The sequence below is a fragment of the Megalops cyprinoides genome, chromosome 22, assembly GCF_013368585.1.
Source record: "Megalops cyprinoides isolate fMegCyp1 chromosome 22, fMegCyp1.pri, whole genome shotgun sequence".
In the NCBI taxonomy this organism is placed as follows: Eukaryota; Metazoa; Chordata; class Actinopteri; order Elopiformes; family Megalopidae; genus Megalops; species Megalops cyprinoides.
Window position 1 is genome coordinate 9,295,395 of NC_050604.1, and position 13,944 is coordinate 9,309,338.

The 13,944-nt window shown below is 42.6% G+C and overlaps 1 protein-coding gene across 1 annotated transcript; it reads left to right on the plus strand.

Moving 5' to 3' along the window:
- The first annotated feature begins 6,563 nt into the window (after positions 1 to 6,563).
- On the plus strand, positions 6,564 to 13,944 carry LOC118769674 (leucine-rich repeat LGI family member 2-like). Its single transcript, XM_036516893.1, has 8 exons — positions 6,564 to 6,832; positions 7,192 to 7,263; positions 8,837 to 8,908; positions 9,612 to 9,683; positions 9,788 to 9,859; positions 11,377 to 11,546; positions 12,331 to 12,495; positions 12,875 to 13,944. Exons 1-8 carry the CDS (start codon positions 6,657 to 6,659, stop codon positions 13,696 to 13,698), a joined length of 1,623 nt encoding a protein of 540 aa, XP_036372786.1. The 5' UTR covers positions 6,564 to 6,656; the 3' UTR covers positions 13,699 to 13,944.

Consider the following 13,944-nt stretch of genomic DNA (forward strand, 5'->3'; position numbering starts at 1 on the left):
AGAAACAGGGACCACAGGTCTTCTGTTTTAATTATCCCACTGAGGGATCTGGGGGGTGCGGGGCGGTGGGGCGGAGGGTAATTGTTTTTAAGTGCAGGCCCCGCAGAGGGACAGGGTAGCAGCGGCAGGACCGCCGCAGGCGTGAGATATGAGCAGCGGCCAGGACCTGCTACTGAGGCGCAGCGGAGGGAGACGGGAGGAGGAGATTGAGCTGCTTTTTATAGCTCTCCACTCCCATTGGCTGAGGGAAGTGTCCCCTATCTCCAGGTGAGCAGGAAAACCGAATCCATCACGCTCATATTTATCCCTGTGGCTAACACACACGCCGCATGTGTGCCACATGTGACAGTTCAAAAGAGTGCGGTCTACACGTTATCATATTGTTTGTTTTCTTGTCTGACACCCTCATTCCATGTCTGTTCACGGTACTCACACCCATATCAAAAAATACACTGAGAATACATTTTACAGAATATCTATTTTTTATATTTATACATTATAAAATATATATTTTTGCTCAATGTAAATATTAAATTATTCTCTAAATACATAAATTTGTGCTGTTTTGGTATATTTCAATCTATTTCTGTTTTTATTAATATATTTTAGGATATATTTGCAAATATTCTTGAAATATTCTGAACAACATATTTATAAGTATATTACAATATATTTCATTTTCATATGTTTATGTGCTTTTATGATTTGTATCACTGCTGATGATGAACTGATGACGCCTAGCAACCAGGCACAAAAGAACTCCATCTCAACCTGGAACCCAACACCAAAAAGAGCACTGCAGAAAGTGCCCCCTGGCTGCCATGCTTATGAACCTATGAGTGATTTCAAAAAGTGTTTATAATCTTAAAATGCTTGGCCTATTGGCCGAATGGGCCTCTGCAACCAGCCTGATGCCCAAGAGAGATGGTGTTCGCCTGTCTGCACTGCACTGAGAAACCCTCTGGAGTTCTCACAGAAATCAGTATATCACAAAGAATCCTGAACACCCTAGTGTCACTCCGTTGATTTTACTTTTCTGTGGTTGCCATGGTGTCTCAGGGAAGATGCACACGTGTGTAAGAAGTGACATTGTCTTGCTCATTTTCCTGCCTTTTAACGTAGGCCTGTTCTATTGTCCACTTGTCCTTACCTGTGTCTGCTTGGAGTCGCCAGATCGGAGTGACAAGGAAGTGACACATCTGGGTTACCATGTTTACCTGGTGTATCCAGGTAATCACCTAATGTAGGTGCTGGCTGAATGGGGTGCCGCCCATAAACATCGACAAAGCCGTAATCGGACCCCAATGGCAGGCTGGTCGATGTGGCTCCCTGCCGTAAAAGGGCCTGGATGCTCACCAGATTCACCCTCTTTTGGTCTTACGGGAACATCAAAACCACAGGCAGTCATTTGGAAGTGTTCTTGTACAAAAGTGCCACGTCTTGAATTTCCAAGCGCTTCCTGAAAATAATTATATTAGCACCCAAGAGAAAATGGGTAACCTTGTGCTACAAGTGGTTTCCCCTGGAGCGTATGGAAATGGTACCAAAGTTAGTTTTTTAAGGGCAGTCTACTCTTTTCATAGCATCTTTCAATGTCATTTTTTCATTCCAAACTTATGGATTTTTATTGGCTTACTATGCTACTGTGAATTTTGTCAAAGCACATATCATATTTCAAAATAACAATCACAGCACCAGAATGGATTATACAGCAGTTTTAAAACTACCCCAGTATGATGTTGCAAGCAACAATATTTTGACTGCTGTCTATTGAAGTGGATGAATATCAGACAGAAATAAATGCCTTGATACAGATCCACTTCAAATGACCAAGCCCTAGATGTAATAGAAAAAAAATAATACTAACTTTAAGAATGAAATCTTTGCTATCACTCTAATTGCAGTTTTAGTAAAATGCCCCTATGATAAAAAATGCTGAAAATATTGCGTGTGCATTTTATGGATATGCCACTGCCCCGGGAACACTTAAATCTGTCTCATACCAGAGCTCTCATAATGAGATGACTGTGACCGGGCTAAATATGCTTTGGAGATATCTTGCATTTGGGAATGTGTCTTTAGATTAATTTACTGTGCAACTATTACAGGCTTCACAGATCAAATATTCTAAAAATTGAACACAGCTTTTTCCCCCTCAAGCAAAGTCTGGAGCTCTGGTTCTTTCTGTGTAAATAATGACTCACTGCAAAGAGATCTGCATTCCCTCACACTTTAAGGCAGGAAAATTAGATCAGTCAATTATGTGCTACTTTATGCAAGATTCGTAAACTTTCCCTCAAGATTGTTTATGTGCAATAACAAAACTCATGATTTGTCTTGTTTTTGGGTAATTAATATGCATTTTAGTACTGAAACCAATTATCAGTTGATTTCTTTACCAGATATTCTAACACTTAAAAATCCTGTCATCCCTAGTCACAATGGTGATAATCAAGACTAGCTGAAACCATCATGACCACAACTTTAGTCTGGGGCTCTGGTTATTTTCTTCCCTCAACAACAGATCTAAGATCAGTTTACCCGACCCCAACCCCAATCCCAACTGTTTTGGTATAAATGTTTAATTCTGATCCAGGATCAGCTGCTAAAGGTTGTAAGATGGAAGCAAGGATGATGACACAGACCTTAATGATCGTTCTGTCCAGTGTATTAATGCACCGGCCTGCTCCATTAGCCTGCGATCCTGCCATTGATTTTTTTTTTGTTGAACCAGAGTCATTTTGACAGTATGCACTGTTTATAATTACGAGCCATCCCTGACTCAGGCAGGAAAACCACTCTCCGGAGTGAGTGTGTGATTATAAATTCACCTAGAGAGCTTTGTAATGCATTAGAATGTTGCGTGCATCTCCACCCTTTAAGTTACCAGTCACAGAAGTACAGTAGAAGGGCCATAAAAAGCCTTGTTATTCTCAAGAGATAATACACAACAGTGTCTGAACTGTGCAATTGTGCTGCTGTTTGGCAATTAGGAAATACTGAAAGTTTGTGTGGACTAAGCTATACGTCAACTTTTTTCTTTCGTGTCCCATGGCGAGTTTTTTTTTTTTGTTTTGTTTTTTTGTCAGACTTCTAAATTTCCATTAGGAACCATGATCTAAGAACATTTCAACCTTAAATGCGTTGGTGCTCTCAATGGCTAGCTATCAGTAGATCTGCCTCTGAGAGCTTACACTAGTGCTTGGCTTTCTGGAAGACTGCTCCTGGTTATGGTGACCCCCCTGACCAGTGTTGTTTTTCTCACCTCACCCAATGTGCACAGTGTATGACAGGCTCAGGTGTCTCATTCAAAACCTTTGGTCCAATCAGAAGCGAATGCGCCTTGTGGGTATAGAAAGGCATAGAGGGCATTGTGGGCATAGACAGGCCACTCAGCCACTCTTAATGGTTGCAGGGTAGTGTCACTGCGCAGTGGTATTTGGGCACACATTCAATGAGGGTGCTTCATGCCCCACACAGAGACGTACCCATTCCCGTACCTCAGCATTGCTGCTGCCATCTGCGTTACCCGGGATGATGTGAGGATGTCTATTGAAGAGACTGGGACATAGCTTATACTGGACAAGAGTCTGAAGACCCTGATGCTTAAGACCTGCTCTCCATTGACCTACACACCAGCTACATGTGCAAAGGAGAAACTCACTATCTCTGCATACATGCATACATCATACATGCAAAGATGGCGCGGGACAGTCCAGACGCCATCGCAACAGCTCCGCAACGACTATTCCTTATTCTTTCATACTTTCTTCTATTTTATATTTTTATATTTCTTCTATTTTTATTTATCTCTCTACTGGTGTGTTGTGTGTCACTTATTTGCACAGTTGGAGTGTTGCAATTACATTTCACCGCTGAGGTACTCTGTACAACATGCATGTGACAAATAAAGCTACTTCTACTTCTTCTTCTGACTCTGACTGCATTCTCATTCTTGTGATCTCACAATGACTGTCGGCTAACACCACCCGTCCTTGTCTTTATCCTGTTAGCTGTGTAACTGACAGAATTCACCAGATCAACCAGCGCATGACCACATACAGCCCTGTGGCCAGAGTATTCACCCTTATGGTCCATACGCTTGCCAACTTATAACAAGGCCATTAAAGAGCGCCCGTCAGCTTTACACTTGGCACCCAGCACTTAAACGTGTATTTATGGATCAGGGTAAAGCTTCCTGGTCCATGCTGGCATCCTGTCCAGGGCGTGTGCTTTACTTCTACAATGGATGCTTATGCGGCTCTACACCACAACAGTCAGGATAAGCATAAGGATGAGCCCGCAAGTATAAAGCACTGCATGTGTCTGTCATCACGTTTAAAAGAAAACCGCTACATGGTGTCCAGTGAACAGAAACCCAGAGGAGCCCAAAACTGGGGGACTGATTTGCAAACCCCTCCATCCTCTTGTCAGGGATGGGCAAGATGGCTCTCTCCTACCTTGGGACTGTGTTAATGATGAGAGAGGCAGATAGAGGGGTCTTCTTTAAGTTTATATATATATATATATATATATATATATATATATATATATATATATATATATATATGCATATAATTTTCATATAAATTATTTAAAATACATTAACACTAAAGTGTATACATATTCTTGCAAATATGAATCATATAAATTAATCATATAAATTATTTAAATAAATCATATACGTTATTTAAAATACATTAACATCAAAGTGGATACATATTCTTGCAAATATGAATTGTTTTTTATCGCATTTTTGTAACAATATTAATGTTTTTGCTGATCCAATGAAAACTTATGTAACATGCTATTGGTCTAAAGGCTAACATGTGAATTCGGGGAAGTTTCCCTGAGCAGTGTGTTAAATCATTGCTCCTAATTGATGTACAAGCGTGAGACAGCCACTCCTGCACTATTTATGCTGGGAGGCTTCTTGACGTTAACGTTATATAAATGTTTAATGCGCGATTAGTGGGTGCTGCTCCCAGGAGATGCCGCAATGCCTGCTTACATCATGTTCCTTATTACCTCTCGGATAGGCCTATGGAGGCTGTGGATTAGCATTGGGGTTTTCTTATTTTAAAAGTATGCGCTCTGTCGATTCAGTGAAGCCTGATATTCAGGATATATATTATATACGGCACACTCAGATACTCACTTGGTGCACTACAGATGAGCGGAACTGTGCAGAATAACTAAAATATGGCTCCAAAATAATAATAAAAACATTCCTTTTCTTGCCTTTCTGAGGGAGCATTATTTGTTCTTGTTTTTTGTAGCCTCCCTGTCACCATTGCGTGCTGACTGGACACGATGCAAGCAGGTCTGTGAAGTGTGAACACTGCACTCTCCCTCGAAGGCGTTAAACCCAGGGGAAGTACTTAGTTACATTTTTAATGTCATGTTACATTGACATGGATAATATGTGCAGACAACGCTTTCCCTCGGTTTTATTTTAAGGCTTGTTGTTTCTGAGGGATCCAGGGCGGACTGAAAAGCTCACAGGGAACATGGTACCCATTTGTACGGGGATGCGAAGTGAAGCAATTCAGGCTAATTACTTTGGTCGATGGTAATTGTGGCAGTGCGCCATCTGTGCTTTGCGCGTGGAGTCTTGCAGGTCCCTCTGCTTACCCACAATACCACGGTGTCAACTACAAGTTTTTCAAACAACGGACCCATGAAAACATTTCATCAGGACATTGCTACCTGGAAGGCAACACCTTACTGCACCACCAATACTGCGGACACGGCAGCATCTGTCAGCTATTGGTTCTTTAGATACTGTTGAATAATGCAACTAGAGGACAGTGCTGAGCTGACTTCTCTGTCACTATACCCCCGTTTTAAAAACGTGACCCACAATTAAGAGACTAACCAAATAAAAGCGCAGTGGGACCGCAGTTGTAGTGATAAGCAGGCGCACGGACAGACACACGCTCACTGCCTATAGGAATCCCTTGAAGCAGATGGAAAATCATTAAACCGTAAATTATGCATGCGTGTGAGCTCTCGAAGTGGAGTCATGCATCATACTTTCTCCCCCTGTGTGGTTCTGATTACAACTTTGTCACGAGACACGACGCACTCTTTCGTCAACGGAATAGGCTTTCCATTTCACTATGGAGCAGATTGGCTGCTCATCTGGCAACCCGCATTAAACAATTCAATTCGGCTTCACTAACGTTAAACACACGCAGTTCAGGTATTTCCCTTAGAATGAGAAAAGCGTTGACCATAACATGAGTAGCAAAAAATGTTTCCGCATACCAATTAACAACCATTTCCTATACAAACTATTAGCCATTCTTGTTGAAAGCCAAAGTTTGAATCGTTGCACCTAACCTGAATGCCTGATGAAATGAGTGACGCAAGATCTTCTCACCGCTACGATTTATGTACAATATGTTCTCGTTCATAAGAGGGGCTGATTTTGAACATTCTAAGGAAAGCAATTTGCCAACTATTTCAGACCACCCCTTCCCCTGCCCGGTGGTGTGTGTTTGATAAATAATAAATTCGGCAGAGAGAGAGAGCTGGAGCTGAAATGCTGAGGTCAGGGCTACAGTGCAGCATTTCATACTGCGGCGCGACTGAGGAAGGCGGTTGCGCCGGCGTTCTCCTGTCGTGACACACATGAGCGTCCGGGAATCGACATGTCTGTCATTCAGTATTGCTCGATATTGTCACTGATGGTGTTATGCCTCGCTCTACCGGGTAATCCGAAAAAAAATTTCAGATGCCCTTCTGCGTGCTCTTGCTCCAAGGAGTCCATCGTTTGCGTCGGGTCCTCCAGTGTTCCGCGGATTATCCCGAATGACATCAACTCACTGTAAGTACATGGCAAATACAATACTGTGTACCGGTTTTGCGGATTTCCGAAGAACAAAATCTTGACATTGTTTGAAGTCTTTGCTTTAAATGATCACAGTGCTATGCATTCAAACCGTATATGCGATTTAACAGACGATACGATTCTTAAAATTAAGGTGAGTGGATAGACAAATCTATTAAATAGTACTTTGCAAGAATATCTGTTTTTAGAACCGGGAAAAACGGTGCTTTGAAATGCAAATGACTCAAATACATGTTTTATACATGACATTTGTTTATAGCGTTTTCTCTGTGAAAACTCTGCATTTGCGGATTCGACTGTTTCATCATATTGTATGATGTATTAATTTTTTCCAGGAGCATTGTAAATGGAACCTTCTCCGAGATTAAGGAGGGGATGTTTTCTCATATGCCATCTTTGCAGTTACTGTAAGTACACATTTAACGCGTCGGTGCGCTTTTCCCTCTGTCTACATGTATGGACTGTGAAGCAGTTGTTTGCTGTGTGACACGTAGACAGTCTGTTAACGCCGAGTTGGAGGGTAAAGAACTGGACTTGTAACCAGGTGGTTGTGGGTTCGACTCCTGGGTGGGGCATTGCTGCGTTTATACCCTTGTGCAAGGTAGCCTATTTAGCCTGACTTGCATTAGTGAAAAAAAACATTTATGAACTTCATGCTAGATAGACTGAACACAAGCATTACACTTGACCAGTACTATCTCGGGAGAGAGTTCCTCACAGTTTCTATGCAATGTGTGACTCCACAGCAGGACAACAAGGTGCGGATGGGAACTGTATGTAAATCACCCCGATTGAAGGCACATGCATAGGAGGTCAATGTCAGCATGAAACACGTGAGACCTGTCTAAGGTCTCCAAAGCAGCAACACCAGCGGTGTTTCTGGTCCAAGATTCATGCAAGGGGTCTCACATACTGGGCCAGAGATTAGCCAAAAGATAGGAGAGTGTGCTGATCTGGTATGGAGAGCACATTCACTGTATCCATCCCTTATGTTTCTCACTCTGACCTCTCCTGCTCCTGAGTTCTCATTTGAATATGAAAGCATCTGTCTGTGCAATGTGTAAAAGATATAGCATAGCCTAGTGAACATTGCCTGTTGAAATTGTCTTGTTATGACCAGTCACAGGGCAAACTGTGACACCTATCCATGGGCTAATGCCTGCACTTTTTACTAAGGAAGCCATGATAGCTTGATTGTGATAGCATGACCAGTTGAATTTGATAGGCTGCTTCCGATGCAGTAGAGCCATGGGTTACATATTCATTTGGACCCTTCAACACAGAGTATCACACACTGCTAATGCTTGCAGCGATGTGTGTATTACTGTGATGGAAAGGGAAAAATGCACGGTCAAAAAAGCCTTCCCACAAGTTCATTTGTTAATTATTAAATTATTTTTATAAATTGTAATTAAATTATTTTGCTTTATGAATGTTCTCAAAATCGGTGTGTGCAGTGATCTCTGACAACGTAAAGGTGACAACAATGGAGAGTCCCTAGATCTCCCCTTTACAGTCTTATCTGGAGTGGTGGCCTTGAGCTACCGTCCGCTAAGTGTAAACCTCCAAGATCATTCAGATTGGCTGGCTGCCACCAAATCAATTACTCTGAATTACTCTTAACATTGCGTACATGGACAGATGGCTTAGTCAGACAAATGCTGAGTAGAGTTATGTGGATGCTATGTTTTTTGCTTATTAAAGATAGTCAAATGAGGGGTGGTATTCAGCTGTCAAACCTTCATAATGGCTTAGCGTTCACCATCCTATCTATCCTTTGATATTTATAGAACAGAGATCATATCCTTCCCAGTCAGGGGGTAGATATAATATTCCTCCTCTCAAATTGTATTTTCTTATCACTTATCACTTGGGATTTAATTTTTGTTTCAGGATAATATATACATAAACATTAATCATATTTCTGGAAATTAAACGAAATTGGAATTGAATTCTGTTTATCTCCTCTTTTTTCCACAGGCTTCTAAATTCTAATTCATTCACTGCCATAAGAGATGATGCATTTTCTGGGCTTCCACACCTTGAGTATCTGTAAGTGTTTTTTTGCACTTAAAGCCATGAAATGAAAACCTGTAGATGTTAACAACACTGGCAATGACATCTAACCCTTGTTGTGGTTTACCACTAATTGGGATACATAAATTCGGTAGGTTGTTGATTTCCAACGCTTGCTTTATTTATGTATATTAATCCAGGCAGCTGTTAGGGTGGTCAGGACAGGCTCTGATTGGCTGAGAAACTGTCAACTGTCAAGGAGTGGTGATGTAATCATGAGTGCCCAGCCTAGCTGGTAGAGTTTGACATTTTGTCTCTGTTGTCTAGATGGTAAACACCGAATACTTTAAAAAGTTAAAATTAGTTTTAGTTAGCTCCTCTGCATTAGGAGATCTATTCAGCTCCGGGGTGTGTAATGGATTTGGTATTCCCCAGAGGGCTAATTTAGCAAACTGAACCTTGCTTACTCAGGCATTTTGAAATCTCTTATCGGGCAAACAAGTTTATAGGAAAAAAACAAATGAGTCAGATGAAACAAATAGCTAGCATGGATAAACGGTTTATTCTCTTTGCTCTGTACCATCATGCTTACTTCTATTTTTACTTTTTATTGATTTTTCACTTTTACAATTTTTCTCCTCCATGATTAAGAGAATACCTGAATAGATTATGCTCGCTTGCTCTCTCTATCTCTCCCTCTCTGTCTCTCTGAATGGTATCTTCTGTTTGGATCTGGCAGGTTCATTGAGAACAACAAGATCGAGACGACAGCCAGAAATGCGTTCAGAGGTCTTCGGGACCTAACCCACCTGTAAGACGCCATTTTAACTGCCGTTGTCAGTACTATGCTCAGCATAAGGCCGTCTCCTTGCGAGCTGACGAGCCTTTCCTTCCGTCACCTGGCTTCTCTTGCAGATCTTTGGCCAACAACAACATGAAGGCTCTGCCAAGGGATCTCTTTTCGGACCTGGACTCTTTGATAGAGCTGTAAGTCTCTTGTTACGCATTGCTATGTGTAGTGAGGATGTTGAACGCAGCTCCCCTTTAAATATGCTGCAGTGCCAGGGCTCTCAAGTGGCTCAGTCTGCTAAGGTGCCTGTTCTGAGGGTTCTTTGTGTGTGGGAGGATCACACTGGCTATTATTAGTGCTCCAGTCTGAGAATTCTAATACCCAATAGGATATTCCACAGTGGAAAATGGTGGAAGAAGCATTAAAAATGTTCCATTAAAATGTGTTACAGTACCAATGCGCTGTCACCCTACCCTCTTCTCACCTTGCCTGTATATTGGTTTTTATTTCACTTGGGCTGTATTGGACCAGAGGCTGCAGGCTGTAGGCTATGCATCTTAAAAGGATGTGTGCTGAAGTAACAACCACATCAAATCCATACTGCAACATAGGAGATCATAGTCCCAAGCTGCACATTCAATGAATCCTGCCTGTGGTAAATAAAAACACCCCCTTGAGGAGGCAGAGCTCTTTTTTGTACTGCAAAGTGCAGCGTCTGCTTTGTACAGCAAAAAAAAAAAAAAAAAAAACTGAGCTTTGTTTCACTTTCTCAGCTTGACAGTGCCTTGAACTCTTCACCTTGGGACTGGTAGCTAATCAGGCAATAGAGAGATGTTTTTCTACCATTAATGTACTTTTAATGGTAGAAAAGGGAGGCAGATAAAATAAATATACAGACCACCTGCTTTTTTCTTGACCCAGTGTGAATTCCCCATTTGACCTCTTTTCTCTGTGGACCAAGGGGCAAGGTGCTGTGACTAAAACAGTTACTTTGATTTTACTGTTGAATTCAAAACCACATTGAGATAAATGTGATTGAAAAAAAAAACCAATGCAGAAATCTTTTGGAATTGAACATCTTCGATTACATTACACATCTAATTGCTTGGCTTACGTCATTGCAATTTTGGTTTCATAAATATACCTAAAATGTGTAACAATTTAATTACATTTAGTCTGTACATTTCTTTTTTTCAGGAGTATCAAAACAAAGTTCATTCACACTGGAAGTTTTGTAATGGTGTCTAAAGATTTCTGATTGATAATTTCTTACTCTTAAAGATCAATTCTGTAATTGGATTACTTGTCATGAAAGGTTTTTTAACATTGATTTATTAGACTGACATATTTAATTAAGTCATTATTGCTAAAGATGTAGTCAGTCAAATTTTGAGTCACCTTATAATTTATTGTGTGGCTGCAAATCAGTTTTTTCACTGGGTCGACACAAGACAGTGAAGGAGAAGCCAAATCTTCAACTTTGATCCATTGCAACTACAGCGACAACAACTACAGAAGGGGTTTAATCATTAGGATTTGGTCACCTGACTGACTGAGGAACATGCATTCCACAAACTGCCTTTCCAGTTCTTCTACAGTTTAATGTTTTTTTGCCGTGTTTGTTTTGTTTAGGCCTGGCATGGCTTGGCCTGGTATGGCTTGGTTTGGATGGGACCGGTTTGTCATTGTGTTTCTCTTCTCCGCGTACGGGCAGGGACCTGCGCGGTAACGTGTTCGAGTGCGACTGCAGGGCCAAGTGGCTGATGACCTGGCTTAAAAGCACCAACGCCACGGTGTCAGATATCATGTGCGCCGGACCCGACAACATGAAGGGCAAGCGTCTGAACGACGTGCGCAGCCTGCACAGCGACTGCATCTCCACGGGTACGTTTCCCAGCATGCCAGGCTGATGGAGGCAAAGGTGTCACGTGACTGTGGTCACGAGGTCATGACCTTAGGTCACATGCTGAAGGTAGACTGCTCTTAGAAAACACAAGTGCCTCTTCCCTGTTTTACATTCCCTCTTTATCTACTGTAGAAACGTGAATGTACCTGTGGGGTATGAAATACATCTAATTCAATGTCCTCTTTTTGTTCTTGCGATCAAACCCTGATCGCTTTCCTTTCGAGCTAATGAAGCTACTCCCCTACTTACTATTGATTATCCAGCACATATCCAATGTCTTGCTGATGCATTAGATCCAATTTAGTGTGGTGTTGTTTGCCATTCAAGGCCTGGGTTCGGTCTACCACTTAGTCCTAATGCATGGAGACAAGTTATGCTATTTTCATTAAGTAACAGAAGAGTCCCTGTATCAGCTGATATTAACAAACAATATTATGTGTATAGTAAAAAGGAACACAAGCAACTGAGCTCTTTTCACTTTATTGCATGTAGCTATGTATAATATAGCTAATGTAATGTATAAAAACCCATATAATATATATTTTTTTCTAATAAAATTTCATTGTCAGTTTGAAAATCGTTCTCCAATCCCCCCAATATGATCAAATTAATCAGCTATTAATTGTAACCCTATTCATTGTATTTTTTATTGTTACCAAAATGGGTCACTGTGAAGTACTGGAGGTAATCCTGCCACATCAGACAGAATCACAGATCACTGTCACAGAAACACATCTACTGCAATGCCCCTCCTCCTTGCAGACTTTGTCCTCCATCAGTCGGTGGCCACTCAGTCTCTGTCGGTGGACACCTTCTCTTACAAGAATGATGTCTACGTGGCCATCGCCTCCCCCAGTGCAGATAGCTGCATGGTCATGCAATGGGATCACATCGAGATGAACTTCAGGACCTATGACAACATCACAGGTAAATGGACTTTAACGCGTGTGTGTCTGTGTCTGTGGGTGTAAGTAACGTATATATGCAGCAACATCACCCTCTATATTAATTAGTTAACAAACAATATTAAAAAGAGTTGTGGTTTCCCCCAAAAATATTCACACAATCAGTTAACAAAACAAGATCTCAGCTTCCTGGCTGACAGACTTGTTGTCCTGACCTGTTAGAGGAGGAAGGAGCTAGATTCTAAGATCATAACCGCATATGGTGATTGCTGTTTTTACATTTCATGGTAGTGACTCAAAATAAACCTTAGTGTATTTTTGGCAACAAGGTACACTTCAAACTTTTTATTTCCTCTGAGCAGCCTGTCATAATCCGAGCCTCCATCTCTCTCCGAACGCAGGGCAGTCGATCGTGGGGTGCAAGGCCGTCACCATCGACAGCCACGTCTTCGTCATCGTGGCCCAGCTCTTCGGCGGCTCCCGCATCTTCAAGTTCAACGAGGACCAGAACCGGTTCACCAAGTTCCAGGACATCAAGGTGGCCAAGGTCTCCAAGCCCAACGACATCGAGGCATTCCAGATCGCCAAGGAGTGGTTCTTCGTGATCGCCGACAGCTCCAAGGCGGGCCTCTCCACTCTCTACAAGTGGAACGAGCAGGGCTTCTACGACCACCAGTCGCTCCACGAGTGGTTCCGCGACACGGACGCCGAGTTTGTGAACATCGACGGGAAGGCTCGCCTCATTCTGGCCAGCCGATCCCAGGTGCCCGTCATCTACCAGTGGAACAAGGGCGAGCAGAAGTTCAAGCCGCAGGGCGAGATCCCCAACATGGAGGACGTGGTGGCCATCAAGGCCTTCCAGATCAAGGACGAGCACTACCTGGCCATGACCCGCTACATCGGGGACTCCAAGATCCTCCGCTGGACCCCCAAGGAGTTCGTGGAGGTCCAGGCGCTGCCCTCGCGCGGATCCATGACCCTGCAGCCCTTCTCCTTCAAGGGCAGGCACTACCTGGCCCTGGGCAGCGACTACACCTTCTCGCACATCTACCTGTGGGACGAGGTGGAGAAGATCTTCCAGCTGTTCAAGGAGATGTACATCCAGGCGCCGCGCTCCTTCACAGTGGTGTCCACCGACCGCCGGGATTTCGTCTTCGCCTCCAGCTTCAAGGGCAACACGCAGATCTACGAGCACGTCATCATCGACCTCAGCTTGGTGGCGTAGGCCAGTCCCCTGGGGGCCTGTCTATGTGGTGGCTTTTCTGACAGTGAGAGAGCGGGGGAGAGAGAGGGAGAGAGAGAGAGACTGCATACGGCATTATCAGGTATCAATTCATATTCAGCATTTCATGCATTTGTACAAAGGGTTTTGATCTAATCAACATATCTTTAGTATCACTCAATTGTTTGATACGCACAGCTAAGGACAACTGGCGACTCCATCAATTGCTCTGCAAATAAACAAATGAAT